Raw genomic sequence first — 16519 nt, 5'->3', positions numbered from 1 at the left:
TTTCCATTCCTATGTTGGATGGGGTTGAGATCAGGACTCTGTGTGGGCCACTCGAGTTCGTCCACACCAAACTCATCCAACCATGTCTTTATGGACTTTGCCTTGTGCACTTGGCCACAGTCAGGCTGGAATAGAAAAGGGCCTTCAACAAACTGTTGCCACCAAGCTGGAAGCATAGCATTGTGCAAAATGTCTTGGTATGCTGAAACATTAAGACGCTGAAGCATTTTCAGTCCAAATGCTGAAAAACCACTCTGTAAAGAGGTGTGTCTGAATACCTTAGTCTATATAGCGTTTCATTAAAGCTGTTGCCCAGCTCCTTTCCATTTGGCTGCAAAACAAAAGAAAATTTGATTTCCGTCCTCATATATATTTAATACATCTGTTTTATTTATTATACAATGATTGAGCACATGGAGTTCATAGAGCACAATCATGCATTATTCAGTATTATGTAAAGTTGGAAAAGGTACTGGAAACATAAAATGTGTCATCTGATGATTAAAACAGGTCCAATAAAAATGTTTAAGTCCAAACAATAACGAATTAGTCTTATATTTATGGACTCAGACTTATGTAAACCTGCAGTTAATGAACTACTGCATTTGGAATTTTTATCTCTGTTGTTTAAATCAAGCACCAGGTGGTGCTAGAGATTAAAAATGTAGCTCAATTCCCCCCAAAGGACACAACCAAGTTCATAAGTGCACCCTTGTCAACAACAACAACAACAACAACAACAACACACACACACACACACATACATAGTCATGTTTCTATCACTATTGGGGACATTACGTAGACTTCCATTCATTTCCTGGAGGCTTAACTACCACCTAATCATAACAATGGACATTACTTTCCCAATCCTAACCTTACTGTCAATTACTTCAGACTTTCATGCCTGTTTTTCTAACTTTACAGACTACTGTTCACTTTTGCTTTGTGTTCATTTAATGCATCAGAACTAACATCCACAAAATGCATCTGTATGAAACTGAAGGCCTTTTGTAAAACATCACATTTAATTGTTATAAAACAGGGCTTTACACAAAAGATTTTGCAAAGCAAACATCTTGTTCTGTATATGAGGAGGTCATGAAGGTATTTTGAGTAAGATATTAGTGGTGGTCAGGAACAAATAAAATGAAAACTCACTGTAGCAGATGGGGAATGTTAGCTATGTCTGTGCCAGATGGGAAATGTTGCGTGTTAATTATGAAGAAAAGGTACAATTTAGAGTAAAGTATATATTAGGGCAGATGGCAGACTGTAAATGGCTATTATTCCTGACCAGAATTCCCCTGCAATTAAAACCAAATGAGCTGAAAAGAAGATTTCTTTTTGTTTACTGCACACTGTGGCTGGTCGGAGGAGACATGCTGTTAGTACCATGGTTTGACATTTGCTTCCCACTAGGGAACTATTCAAAACATAAGAATCATTTTGCATGGGAATATAATTGGATACTAACAAAATTTTACATCACACTTTAAAATGTTAACTAATTTTGTTTTGCACACATAACACAATAGCAGTCTGATTGAGTTGGGGGTGAAATATGTTCCTGTCCTTCATCCTGATAAAACTATTAACTCACAAATCTTACAGGAGGCTTGATTTAGTGAACCCAGCACAAAGTAGAATTTCAGTTTTGCGTTTCTGAACCAGAAAACACCCTTCTCAAATATCAGTGTTTTGATTAGTGATGCATTGTCAAGTATTTCATCAACGCTACGCATCGACAGCCAATCTTTCTGTCTCATGTGAGTGCCTTGCTGTTGTTATGTGTTCTCAGAAATCTCAGTTACACATAATACCCACAGTCAATAGGCCAAGATAGGTACAGCAAACTCCATAAAGTGCAGTCAAAAAATCAAATTAAATCATTTACAACATTCAAACACAATCATCACCACTTATAGAAAATGTCTATATCAATTGGCTCTGGGTTCCCTTGTTGTGAAAGGTCCCTAATGAGTATAATTTTCCTTTTTCAGAAGAAAAATGAACCATAACACAAGATGTAAATAGAATTTTAATGTGAGTGCTTTTTTTTTTTTCAACCGTCTTTGAGTGACGCATTCCCTGCACCCTCACCAGTTTGAGCATTGTCTATATCATAGAATATGAGCTGGAATTCTGAGAGCCATAACTCTCAGAATGAGGTGAAGAGTTCACTGAGGCATTTGTATTGATCAGTACTATCAGCAGGGAAGAAAAAGGGCTAAATATGTATGTGCATAACATAATATTAATAGCTAATATCAAGCAGGGTGCTTGTACTATTTTTTCCAAATCATTCATTTTACTTAAAATTAGATGTTGCACTGCAGGCCAGTCGAATAGGTTTAGCAAGGAAGAGAATTCAAGAATACTATAAATGTCAGCAGTGTTATGGATAATATGGATGATATGTATATAGCCTGTATAGCGGTATATTGTACAGTGTTTATTTTAAAACTGTTAATCTATAAACTCTTTATATTTTTGAAACTGTTTTGCACACTTTTTGCTTTTTTGCACTCTATTCTGTTCTTGTGAGCTGCCATCACAAGTGAATTTCCCCACTGTGGCATCAATAAAGTTCATCTTATTTTATAACAAGGCTATGATCGTTTTCCTGTTAACTTTACTTTGAAGCTGTTTTCTCTCAAAGTTTCATGAGATTTCCAGATAAATAATGTGTAGTGCATGCACATGATTCACTTATTTGACATGACAAAGATGTCACACTGGGCCTTTCATATGACCTTGACCCTTTACATGTTCCTTAAGGTGTTTTTTTCCAAAAACACAAGTTTCATTCTGTACTCAGATTAGTACAGAAAATCTTTGGACTAATGTTTAACTCAAGAATTACTTTTCTAGTTCTTTTTCTCCCTGTTGCTATCAGCCTCCTGCAGACAATGGATATTATGATAATATGTGGTATATGGTAGACAAATGCATGCAATTTACTGAGAAAAGAACATTTTCTTTAAAAAAAAACTTGGTTGGAAAAAATGCCCAGAAATTGAATGTTACCACAGTGAAAATTATGACCCACATCAAAATGCATTCAGATGAATACATACCTTTTTAAGTACTTGGATTTGTGATGGGCTAATTTTTTGTTTGTAGAAAATGAGACAATTCCAGAGAAAACTAATGCAGTCCATTTGTAAAACTAAAAAGTTTGTAAACTAAAAAGTACAAAATTTAGCTTGAAAATGAAAACATATAAATCTGGATTTCCTTTCAAATTTCCTTTCAAATTAGGCCCTGGCTACTTTCAACCCCACCCCAAAGGTACAGCTGGATTAAATTTCACCTTGGGGAATGATAAAGTCTCATTTTATCTTATCTTATCTAAATTTCTGTTTCCATGAAACTGAAAGTGTTTTATTGCCCAGATGAATTCCCTCTACCAGCCTCCGGGTTGTGCTGTTGCACCACCTTCCCGCACACCCGTTCGAGCTACAGAAGCCTTGTTTGCCTGCCGACTGGCCCGGTATCCACCTGGAAGTGGTACAAAAGCACAGTTGTGCAGGAAGCTTTTGCAATTTCCTCCCTCTTGCGTCACAAACGCATTACTGTGCCTCTCACCCAAACCACAACCACATGGGACCCGGTGCAGCGATGGAATTTTCCCACTGACAAAAACACATTAACTGTGCAGAGCTACAAACTAACTGAATCGTTGGGCCTTGGCTGCTGCTGTGATCCCTTCGATGAATGAGCCTCTTCTTTGCAGCACCTGTCGTATTTATAGGAACAAATGGAGTACAGTGTCTGTCCAACTCTGCCCCACAACTAACCTATATCAAATCTGAATGTCTGTTGAGTATTTCCAGAGATGCTCCTGACTTTGCACTAGCTTCCATTTGTATGCCTTTCAGTCTACAGTTTCAGCCTACACTTATCCCTGCAATGTCATATGTAAATTCAGAACTTCATCAGTGACTCACTCAGTGTCACCTTAGGGTGACATATCATATTGTGGTAGTATTAATATATTGTAAAACCTTGCTTCCAAAGATTAGAGAGCCACAATTTATGTAATTTAAATGACAGACCTTACAGCAGGATGGTGTTCAGCTAAGAGTTTGGTCGAACTACGAGCCATGCTGCTATCGATCGCTCCCACCTACAGAGAAATAAACCTTCCAAGTGTTTCTGAAACACATAGTTACATTTTCATCAGCCTCACACAGGAACCTCAAGTGAGCGGAAAAGACCACCCTCTGGCAGTTTTAATCCACTGCATTATTGAATAAGAAAAGATAGAAAACAGATCAATTTACCACTTGGACGGTGATCAATGTTGCAACACAATCACAAAAAATAACCTTGGGCCATTTTTAATGAACATTTTGTCTACTAGAATGAAGTATAGTAAGTAATATGAATGAAAACAAATTGTGGTGCATAAAATAGTCTGTACTCAAAAACAAATTTGTGGGTGTTGAGTTCCTCGGTGATTTGCAACCATCTGAAACTAATTAGACGGTGCTCAGGTTTGCTGGAGCTACTCTGTGAAGTAACCAACCTCGATACTCAAATCGATCATGAAAATATCTTTCTTCAGGTTAATGCTAGTATACATAGTATACATTATGCACTCATTTTCATGCTTTACGTCCATTTCAGTTACAATGCAGTATACTAATTTACGGAATACATTATTACAGTTAGGATACAAATATCTGTATCAACAGGACATGATCTGTACACTGACATGTAAGAACAAAGCATTTATTTTTATTTACTATTTTTTGTTGTTGTTGTTGTTTTAACAGATTTTCCTGTACCTGTCTCACTCCCACCTGTGACCTGTGTAAACATTTTTTACAGCCCACAGTTGCACTTGTATCTCCTCATGTTACATGTTCGGACAACAGAGAACATCAGTAGCACACTGAAAAATCAAGATTTTCTTTTTCATTTTTTTCTTTATTTGCATCCTGGTATATATAAGAATCTTTAATTTTGTCATCTTTATGGTGGGAATAAATTGAAACCTTGTTTCCAGAATAGTTGCAAACACGTTTAATGTTACCTCATCAGCTTCAGATTTTTGTAAGCATATGTATATTTTGAAGTTGATCATAGCAACACATTTCAAACAAGTTAAGACAGGAGCAACAAAAGACTGGAAAAGTTGTATACTGATATATATCTATGTATCGGTCGATAGACACAGACACAGATATATATTATAATGCTTATTCCAGAAATGTAGGATGAAGTCTTGATCTTACACTGTCTAACAAAAGTAATCTGTCTCTTACACTTGGACCCGTTTCCCAACACTGCCACAAAATATCCATATCAGTCATTTTGTCATATCTTTATTATCATTCTCTTAATAATATTTACATGCAGATACATTTTTTCATTCAAAACTTGGTGCAGATAAATGGCTTCAAATCAGCACCAGGCCATAAGGTGAGGGCTAAAGATGGTATCCTCTTTACCTTGCTCTATGGAATGACTTTCATGCTTGGCTGCTGTCCAATTTTACCTCTAGGAGTTGCTAGGCGACAAGAATATCCTCATTGCAAGTGTATTCCAGGAGATGAGAGGACCGATGAATGAATTCTCCAGATCTGTAACTTATTATCTGCTTTCAGCATTGTTATCATATGGGTCAGTGACAAAGGAACATGCTTAAGAAAGTGGGACATTTTAACGCAGCATCAGCGCTATTAGGCAGCAAACAGTAACAATGTAGTGGCTTAATAATATGAATTCTTTAAATCTTAAATTGACACACGAGCATCATAGGAAATCACAAACCATCACTTTGAGACTGAACAGTTAATCGACTGTACAGTAGCTGCAGAAGTTTAACAGGGGATGTGGCAGCCATGATGTGTGAGTTAATTAATTCTCTAAGTCAGTTTAGTAGATGACTAACTGCTGCTGCAGGGCATCAGCTTAGTCTTTGTTGCCTGCCAGAGGGGATCCTGTTGCCCTGTTCTTGGTGATAACTGTTCAACACTGGACAGATAACACTGCTCTCATTATTTTTTTCTCTCTTTAAGCTCTATTTTTTTATGTCATAAAAACTCACTAGAGATGTGATGAATGATAGAACTTTCAGTCCTTTACTGAAAATGTTACTTCTGTAAAATGATATAAGTAATCACAAAAATGTACTAGATTATTTTCATTATGGGTTTGTCTGCTGACCATTTGCAATCAATATTTTTGTATTAAAAAAATTACTAAACAATCATCGAAAGGGTTTTTGTCAATCCACTAACCAGTGATTTCAGCTGTGCTTCCACATTTAATTTGGACTGGAATTTGGACTTGAATGTCTTGCATTTCACCGCTGCAGCCCAACTTGTTAATTTGTATAACAACCTGCAAACGTACCATCATGTGATCATGACTCACAAAGTAAATACCATCTTAACCATCATTACATCAGTTGTCATATAAGCTTGTGTGTGTGGGTCATTGGAAACGGCTGCAGCAGATTTACATGTTCAGACATCCAACAAACTTGTTATCCAACAAATATTATCCTGAGATGGTTTAATGACAGCCCTGAGCTCAAGACAATAGCCAGGATTCTGCAAACTTCTGCAAACCATGGATGTGTTGAAACTTAACATTTCTTTATGTTGCAACTTTACATTTTCTCTATGTTAAATTTTTAATTTTATGGTATGACAATACTTTGCTTAAGGTCTGCTTAGGTTTAGCACAAAAACCACTTGTTTAGGATTGGGAAAAGATCATGTTTTGACTTACCTGGTTTTGTTGACATAGACTGGCTGCAAATTGTACCGACATGTTATTAAAAATACCTTTCTCTCATAAGAAGTGAGCTCACTTGGCAGCCCTCTCACCTTGGTCTCACACCACCATCCCCTCCTTCACCTGATGTGAAGGATAGCTCATGAATGAAATGTAGAATGCCAACATTTTTATTCTGGCAACTGGACTGCTGAAAACAATATTACACCACTGATACCACAGATTTTTCTCTGATAGTTTTTTTTCAATACTTATTCTTGATTTTTCTTTATTTTCTGTGGTGTTTTAGAACTTTTTCACCAATATCATTTTTCACCTGTGAACAGTGTGCACCAAAAGCAAACTGAAAAATCAGACAGATTTAAGGTTTTGATAAACTTCAGACTTGGCCAGCAGAGCAGAATCAACAAACAGTGTGGGACACCTCCTACATCCTCCCACACCTTTAAGTGTTCAGTGTTTCCATAAACCTGCATTCCATCAAGCAAGGCCATTTCATGATTGGTAGGTTTGCTGTCAATATAGACAGCATGAGAACTTCTCTCTCAACTTCCCTTTCTTTTTGTGCTGGAGCCTCATGAACAAAAAAATCCCACCAAAGGGAAAAAACAGGAAATTATATTTTGAAGGCCTAACTCAAAGACAGAATTCTTTTTTAAATTGTGTCTTGTCGTTTTGGTCATCTAGTTTATTGATGAGTTGAGGCTTTCAGCTGGGATGGATCTCCTGTTATATTAAGTAGCCTTGATTGTCTTTGCTGATAGGGAGCTTTGCACGGTGCAGCCATACATTACACTGGAACAAGCTGAATGGAAACAGTGGCGCACAGAAAACACTGCTGCTCTGTTGCAGTTCAGGAAGTTACTGTGCAGTGAATGAGTGACAACAAAGAGCATCTTTTAAATGAGAATGCTACAAGTAAACATAATAAATAATTTCATCCTTCCTGTTGCGCCTTTTCAAGCAGATTCATCATCACAGCCTGCAGAAAGCTGTTATCCACATAAGACGCCATTGTTTGGAAGACGACGTCTGGAGGAAATTGAATTCCTGAAAACTATAAATACCAAGAGGCACAGATATGAACAGAAAACAAGTCCCTCGCTGTCTTGTTTTATTTTTATGTTGGCTGTGACTGAAACCAGACGGACGAATGTTTGTTTCAAATGCAGAACAACTTTTTATGGAAATGCCCACTTATAAAACACCTAATAATCACTGAATAAATGCTTAGATTATTTGATGTTGCTTTGGCAGAGCAGATCTCATATGCATACGCACCAGTGACTTGGAGGATTATTTCAACTGACAGTACATCTGCAGCAGTGAAACAGCCACTGAGAAATAAGCCGATCATGCTGTGAAAGAAACTTAATAACCTGTCTGCTTCACTTAAACAGCAACAGGTTTTGGTTTCAAATAAATCCTTTGTGAAATTACAATCACAGCATCAAAGCTTTAATCTGCCCTGGGAGGGACAGAGTTGTTACCGCAGAGCCCAACAAATGGTCAGCGCAGCAATTTCAACAGGGAGTTCAATAACACCATACTCATCATGATTCCTTTCACATCAGTGGCTTTGAGCAACACTGAATATTGAAGTATCACAAAGCAGGTGTGAATGTTTTTGTAATACCTTTTTTTCACCACAAGGGGCAGTGATGCGCTAAAAATACATATGCCAAACCCCTTTTAAGGGTTTTTCCTTCCACTTTTAAAATCAAACCTACACCAAATTACCAATAAACCATCTAATGTGAAGGCTAAAGATGGAATCCTCTTTACCTCGCTCTCTCGAATGACTTTCATGCTCAGCTGCAGTCCAATTTTATCTCCAGGAGTTGCTAGGCGACAGGAGCATCCTCATTACAAGAGTATTCTGGGAAATGATAAGGCCCATAAATGAATTCTGCCAATCTCTAACTTACTATCAGCCTTTCACACTGTTGTCATGTGGGTCAATGAAAGAGAAGGATGTTATGCAAATAGGCCATTAGGTCAGTTAACAGAGCCATTTCAGTATTTGCCTTGTCCTGCCTGGAGAAGCAACATTTCAGCTCTTTCACACCAAGCACAACAGAGCTGAAACAAGAAACATTTGTATTTTGGTCCAGTTTTGCATTTTTAATTCAGCAACATTTTAAAACTCACATATTCTGTCAACCAACAGAATTTAATTACTGCAAGAATGAAGAGAGCAATCCATCATCATTGTGTTTTCTGCGAGCTGATGGGCCCAATAAATGAATTCAAATCTTTGCCATTTCATCATTATTTGCCTTCAACATTGTTCTACAAGTCAATGAAACGGAGGGATGCCTTTGAAAAAGTCTGTCATTTGAGTCGGTCATTTTAGGATAGCAAGGTACTGTAGTATATTAAAAGAAAACATACAGCAAACACATTACTGTGACATTTCATAGGATGAGAAACCACCCTTAAATCTAAAATCTGACACCTGAGTACCTGTGCAATTATGGTAGCAGGTGGAAAGATGGCGCTTAGCTAAGTTGAAAAAAATAGAAATATATATCTAAATATAACAACATATTTAAAACCTACGAACTATAAAGTAGACGGCTGCAATTTAGACTGTGTGTAAGCTAATTAGAATAAAGCTAAAAAGCAAACAGTAACAAATAAGTGACTGAAACATCCAGATTCTTCAACTCTGCACAATGATTAGCAGATGCAGCAGAAATGCAAACATGCTGAAACCAAACCTAAACAGAGACAATATCAGAGCAGTTTTATCTTGCATGGAGTCACAGGTGCAGCCAAGGCTCAACCTCACCCCACTGTGTTTTCCCTGCAGTGAAATATTGTGGAGCAAAACCACAAAGATCTCTCATACATTACGGCGATACGGTGAGGGAGGACTTGAGCCAATCTGACTGGGCTACAGTGATATATTGGACAAAATGGTTACAGTAACAGCAACAGAGCTTTAAATGGGAAACATGGTGTTGAGTAGTAGTGCATCATATTAAAAGCAAAGACTAACTAATGCTGCCAGAATTCTCTAACCCTTAATCACCTTAGGGAGACAATGCTGGAGCCTTGTTCTTTTATTTATTTATTTATTTTATTTTCTGTCTTGCATCTTCTCTTGAAACAAACCTGTCTCTCACTGCTCAGCCCGTCAAACTCCACAGCTTTGTTGTGGACACAAATTGTGTATTGCACAAAAACAGCCGGTTAAGACATATTATATGATCATGAAAGATACATATCTCATAAATGGTGCAACTAAATAGATTATGTGGGCCCTCTCTGCAGAGTGTCTAATGGAGGCTGTGGCGTGGAGGGAATAAGGCCTGTTAGCTGACTGTGTTTGCATGAAATACTAGCCTGCCAGGCTTTTTCACCATGGTTCTCACAGAGATAAATCCCTGTTGCACTTAGTAGTCATCCATTTTTAATGCTGCTGCCTCAGCTGGGGAGATGCATGAAGACAGAAGAGGGGGGACAGGGAGGAGAGAGGAACAGCCAAGGTGTGGATGACACCATCCGGATGCCTCAGGCTAATGTACATATGTATGTACAGTCTACTTGATGTGTTCTTGTACTTATGCTCAGCCTTAGCAGAAATTATTAATGTCTGGGGTTGTTTTCCCAGTGAGTCTGACTGCAGACAGTAAAATCATTCATGAACTCATCGTGGTTATTTATTATTGTTGGGATTTTTGTAAGGAACTGAGTTGCTGCAGTAAGTCAGAAACACAACTGCATACAGCTCTGATTTTTTCCAAAAAACAAGTAACAGCAGCAAAGCTTCCTGCCTGTTTTGAGCCCCTTAATAGGTCTACAGCAGCCAGTCCACAGATGGCAGGCAGGGAGGGCCAGCTATTCAATCCACTTCAGTGCAAACATGATCCATTTGAATGGCGAGGCATAAGCCAAGACATTCTTGTGTGGGCAGACCTCCCTAAACAACCACGAACAACCGTGGCACTGTATTTGTCCTTCAGAGAACAAAATCTTTAACTTATGAGAGCAGCAGATCAGCGTGAGTTTGTCAAAAAGCAAAGGTTAAAGGGAAGTTTTTCCTCTGTTAAAAGCGTTGTTGTTCTCATGAGGTCTCAACCCTGGGATGATCCACATTCAGTCTGTGTTAGTCGGTGAGGCAGTCAGCTAGGAGGCCAATAAGAGAGAGCAGGGTCTTTTAGTTGACTTTCCTGCTTGATTTAATCAGTCCATCTGCAAATCACCACATCAGTCAGTAAACAGTCATTTTAGACTCTTGCACAGCTTTCTTTTTAAAAGGGGTTTATCCACTGAGTCACACGTTGGATAAACCAACTAAAGAACATGACCACATAGATCCAAATATTTGATAAGTTTTTATTTCTCTAGTGGATTCATATGTTGTTATTCTGCACAGCAGCATACAGGAAATTGTGGTAAAATATAAATAACAAAGTTCAACAGTGTTTCTTTTTCTATTATTCATTTAATCCAAAAAACTCTGTTAAAAGTGGCAAATTTTGTCAGCCTTTTTCAGTATCCACTCTTTTGCACACTCTCAAGAATGTAACATTGAACAACTAAACTTTAAAAAGTATGGGTATAATCATTATTTACAGACAATCACCTTTTGGTGAGCAATGCTTATAGCTTCTTGGAAATTCACTTCCATAATGTTAAATGCAACAAAATGAAAATACAATTATGTTATACAAAGATCAAAAATACTATCAAAACCCTTATTATAAATGGCAGCACTCTATCAATAAACTGCTGTTGACATTTTACATGTAAGTACAAAATCCTGTTGAGGTAGCGCCCTCTGAAGTCAATGTTAAAATACTGAATAAACATCACTTTATGTACAATACAGCAAATCTCTCTTCTTTCTTCAATGCAATTGTATTCCTTTGGTAAACAAAACTGTCAGAAATGTGCAGTTCTGCAAGTGACATTTTCAATCATACATTCACAACATTTTTGCATCTTTTTTTTTGTTGTTTTTTCTTTTTTTTTCTCTTTTGGATTCTTCAGAAAAGAAATGATGGGATAATATCTTGTTTACTAACATTCAGTTGCTCTTTTTCACCCTGCAATCAAAGTGAAATTTGTACTCACTCCACTTAATACTGCAGAGCAGACCTGCCCATGAGACTCTCTGGTGAATACACTGTCAGGGCAAAACAAAACAATACAAAACAACACCACACAGAGAAAGTGAGACCTGACAGAGAAAAGAAATCCAGTGTGTCACCCTTACTTGGGAATGTAAACATAAAAAAAAGAGTATATCTCATTTCTGACTGTTTGTAAAGTCAGATAATGTTCTCATCTCATAGGATTGGAAAAGAGGTTTGGCTTTCGACAATTGATTACAACGTTCCCCAGGGAATATGAGCTCTAAACAGAGGCCACATTGTCTTCTTTTTCCATCCTGCCTCACAGATTGAATGTCAACTTTTAGAGCAAGTTGGAAAATATGTTATGGAGTTTTTTAGGCAGGCAGATGGGATCAAAGAGTTCCTCCTCCAGTCAGACACACTCAAGTCTACTCATTAGTGACACATTCTTGAGCTTCTTTTAATGGCAAACATAACTTTGGTTTTCTAAGACGTGAAAGAAAATCGTAGCGAGCTTAGCTCACTGTACAAAAATACTTGGTAGAAATATGACATTCATCCCCTTTGCCAATATCAGTGTGTTTCCCTACATGACCAAAATACTTCTCTCAAAATTTATTCACACTTTGTGATAACTGATACATGTATTTATATGCACACGCTCAAATGACTACAAACTAGCAAGAAAAATAAATCCAATGTATAAAGCATAAAATTATTCTATGTGGATAAAAGAACTATAAAAATATAAGAGATCTTAGAGAGAAAAAAAAGGAGATAAAATCAATGTGTTTATGAAACTGGGATAAAGGCTAGAGCCGAAATCAAAAACAGTCATGTGGAAATTGTTCAGTGCAATTCAATTTACTTTATAGTCATCTCTGTTTAGAATATTTTCATCCTCTTACCACCCACAGCCCTCCCTCCCTTTAATGGTCGCTGGGATGGTTGGTCTTTTGACAGTGGACAGTATTTTATCGTATGGGCATTGTCCCCGTTGGCACTGCAAAGGGGACAGGTATAAGCCCTCAGAATAGGGCACACAACCCTGCCGTCCGGAGTCTTCAGGACGTGAGAGCCATACACCTCCTCAGGCGCTCCGTTATTTCGGCAGAAGACGCAGATTTTGGGCTCCTGCTTGCTCCTGGTAGCGGGTTTGCGCATCTTCCTCTCCACGCCGAACAGATCGAAACCCGCGAAGCTCCCTGCAAAACCCACATCTCGCTCTGGCTGGACGCCCAGCTGGTTCTGGAAGGGGCTCAGAATCGAGAAACGCTCCTTCAAGTCCAGGATGGAGGCCGGCGGGGGGCTCCCGGAGGGGCAGCAACAGTCCATGTGTCCGCTCTCTCCAACGCCGCCCGCGATTACGCACGGACACGCCGGGGAATCGTCCAAGCCCAGGGTCGCTTTCAGAGACTCGGTGATGGAGTTGGGGTTCTGGGGCATGCTGAGCTTGTTATTCTTCGTAACCAACGTCGTCAGCCCGAGATAGTCGTTCCAGAAATTAAAAGTATAGTCATATGGGCTGCGCGCATTCAAATAGTTGTGATTGAGAAAATCCATGGTCGCTTCTAGTCGTTTGCTTGCGGTCAAAAGGCGACACAACCAGTGTAATCCGTAAAGTCTTTGTAGCCAGAGTTCGTCTCCAGGAATGGTTCATGCACAGCGATGTGGTCTCCGGTGTTCCTGTTATGTTTGAGCGTCCTGCAAACAGGCTTTCTGGTTATAAGGACCAGGAGGGCGGGGCGCTCTCCCCTCAAAATCAAGTTTCTGATCAGGGTGAAAGCAAGCTCCTTTGCTTCAACGCCACATTTAGACAGATTCGTTTTCTTGCGGGCTTGAGTTTTGTCGACATCAATCATAATGCTGACCGTCGCGGATTCTAGCATTTTCATTTCAGAAAAGCAGGTAGTAATTAATGATTTGGGCATGCAGGCAGAGAAATAATTTCGCACACAAAGCCTTGCTGTAGTTAATTACATTATTTCAGCCCGAGTACCAATCAATTAGAGGAGGGTAGCTGGGCTGCTTTTTCCTCCTTGGTAGTAAAACATTACTATTCTGCGTGTTTCGTGAATCAATATCGTTAATCACTGAGTGTGAATAGCATCATCGCCAACTCGGGCGTTCACACACCTTAACCCCTTGGATGCCAAGAGCAGAGGGACTTTGTTTCAGACAGGAGCCATCATATCGCTGTCCTGGCCGGAATAATCTGTGTTGGTGCATCCCGATATGTCCTGTTGAATCACTATGAGAGCATTAAACAAACCGTCATGTGTTCATGCGTCCTCATGCAGAGTAGGTTCACAGCTCCATTTACTGGTCATACTAATCTGCACTGGGTGATTTTCAGCTCGAATAAACAAGTTGTACCGCGAGTAACTGATTATTATACGGTTTTCTTCCATCTTTATCCCCACAATGACGTATGTTTGTCTACATAACATCACGTTCAAGTAGCTGAAATGGGCGCTATATACAGGCAGGCATGCTCTGAAGAAACACACAATGAAAATATAGAGCTGCTATCTGCGTTTAGTGTTCAAAGTGTTTGATTTGTGTGTAGAAAATAACGCCCGCACAGTTTGAGGGTCGAAGGTCTGTTTACTCTCAGAAGTCTTTTTTGTTTTGTTTTTTTTAGAAATAAACAAGCTTTTAATGAGCACTCAGCTTGTATTAAACTCGTGTTTGATCGTCACACGCTGTCATAAAAGCCATACAAAACACCACAACAGTCCAAGCAGTCAGGTTGTCAACACCACATGCAGAGGAGTTTTTTTCAACAGGGGGCAGCATAGTGCAATTACAGGTCAGTTCATTTAAACCAGAAGACCCCTAACTCCCTCCCTTCTTTTCCCCCCTTTAATGAATGAAAGTGCCAAACCAAAACTACAGTAATGATGAAAGTCAGCCGTGATGATCCACTAACCAGATGTCATTTGTGTATTGTGATTCCACCAAGGCAACATAAACAGCTAACTGCACAGATACAGTCAGTGAGATAAGGACTTGAATTATATATAAAGTGCATGTGTAGAGCCATGTAATGTTAAAGGGCTGGCTCACCCAAATTACAAAACAATATATCTTTTCACTTACCTCTGTCTAGCCAGAACAACAGCGAAACAGTGGCAGGATTCTTTCTCCAAGTGTCCCCATTACTCTGGCTAACTTTTCACAGATACTATTTGTTAGAACGTAGAAGAAGACAAAAGTCTGTGCATTAAAGCTATTGAGATAATCAAATGAATTGTTCCCTTGGACGACAAATGTATTTAGCTCATTGCATATGGAGGGGTGTGTATTACCTTCTGCTCTTACACCATCTGGACATGTTCAGAGTCTATAAATGCACAATATATGTCTCCAGAATAATCCTGCCAAATACATTTGAGCACACTGACTCTCCATCAGTAACAGAAATGATCCAAATTGTGATTCCTGAAGTGAAATCCAGAGGATATGCGAGGCAGCTGTCCTAAACGGCACAGGCCTCTGATCCTGCAATGAAGTGGGCAGCTCAGGAATGTGGAAGTGGGCCCTCTCGAAACAACGATAACACGAGTGACTGGTGTTCTAATTAAAACTTCCAGGGGGAGGCTGAACGAACTCACTGCCTTGGTAGGTTCACATCTGTTTTTAAGGGATCTAATGAGAATGCACTACCTTTGGAAACGGAGTGATAAAAGCAGAGCAAAAGCACGGTTCAATGAGCTCTGATGTTTTCGAGGCCATTTCTCTCTGTTCTGTGTGTTCAGCAAGTTAGTTTGAAATAGTATTGACTGCTCTTTGGATTTTCACTCTTGAGCCCCCATTCAGCTGGTGCAAATATGAATTTTATGATGAGGCATTAATAATGTATGTAATCGCCAATTCTTTTTTTGCAAGCCAGGGCAGATTGTGCGAACAGATTCCTGTGTTGCTGCAGTCTAACTGAAATATTCATGGCCACATTATTCCTTAATTTTGTTGTGACTAAGAGGGATTAATACTCATCCATTAACTAAAGCTAATTCTGCGGCCGCCTCGAGGTTGCATGAGTATATTGGAGAAGGAAGTGAGATTAGCGGTGGAATGATGCATAACATCAGCGGGGTGGCTATGGATGTAAATCGATTTAGGAATCACACCGACTAAGTGATTGTTGTGTAAGTGTTTTTTGCATGACGGGGAAAACACAGATCATCAGGAAAGGTGGTGGCTGGTTGAGGAAGACGCTGTTTTTAATGATGAAATAATATTTCCTGTCTGAGCTCATTAGCAAAATGAGGCTTACATCTAAATCTTTTTGCTGTTTGTGCTTTAGACGTGCCATGCAATGCAAATCAGCTCAGACTTGCATTTTGCTGAAGTTAGGGCTATGATAATGAGTGATTTCTACCACCTCGTAGAGCTAATCTGCTGCATGCATTATGATGAGAATCATCAACACATTCTGTGCTGTGATCCAGGCCTCGTATTTTGGAAAACAGGATGAGATTTGGGGTGAAAAGTCTTCTCAATTCATATTTGGCATGATAAATGAATGATTGATGTTATTGTGGAAAGGATGAGGAAATCTGATACTTTTCCCCCTTCTCTTATTGCATTTCCTCATATTGATAGGGATCATTTAAATGCATCATTTTGGCATGTTTGGGCAGATACGGTGTCTTTAACCTCTTAAGTCAAATCAG

At 39.0% G+C, this 16519-nt stretch overlaps 1 protein-coding gene across 4 annotated transcripts; it reads right to left on the bottom strand.

The window, feature by feature from the left end:
* Positions 1–11083: 11083 nt before the first annotated feature.
* Positions 11084–15029, bottom strand: nanos1 (nanos homolog 1). 4 transcript variants are annotated; one of them, XM_046406915.1, is made up of 3 exons: positions 14943–15029; positions 13977–14091; positions 11084–13722 (listed from the first exon to the last, which is right to left on the bottom strand). In XM_046406915.1, exon 3 carries the CDS (start codon positions 13401–13403, stop codon positions 12726–12728), a length of 678 nt encoding a protein of 225 aa, XP_046262871.1. In that variant the 5' UTR covers positions 13404–13722; positions 13977–14091; positions 14943–15029; the 3' UTR covers positions 11084–12725. The 4 variants fall into 4 exon arrangements, with proteins under 4 accessions (XP_046262871.1, XP_046262873.1, XP_046262872.1 ...); XM_046406917.1 differs by having other exon boundaries at positions 11084–13544; XM_046406916.1 differs by having other exon boundaries at positions 13977–14080; positions 14943–14993.
* Between the last annotated feature and the right edge of the window lie 1490 nt (positions 15030–16519).

The sequence above is a fragment of the Scatophagus argus genome, chromosome 12 (assembly GCF_020382885.2).
Source record: "Scatophagus argus isolate fScaArg1 chromosome 12, fScaArg1.pri, whole genome shotgun sequence".
Taxonomy (NCBI): Eukaryota; Metazoa; Chordata; class Actinopteri; family Scatophagidae; genus Scatophagus; species Scatophagus argus.
The sequence above is the reverse complement of the archived record's forward strand: the minus strand, read 5'-3'. Positions and strand labels throughout refer to the sequence as shown.

What these genes read in the sequence shown, in the direction of transcription:
- nanos1 (XM_046406915.1), bottom strand. Translation starts at nt 13,403, where the DNA reads ATGGATTTTCTCAATCACAACTATTTGAATGCGCGCAGCCCATATGAC.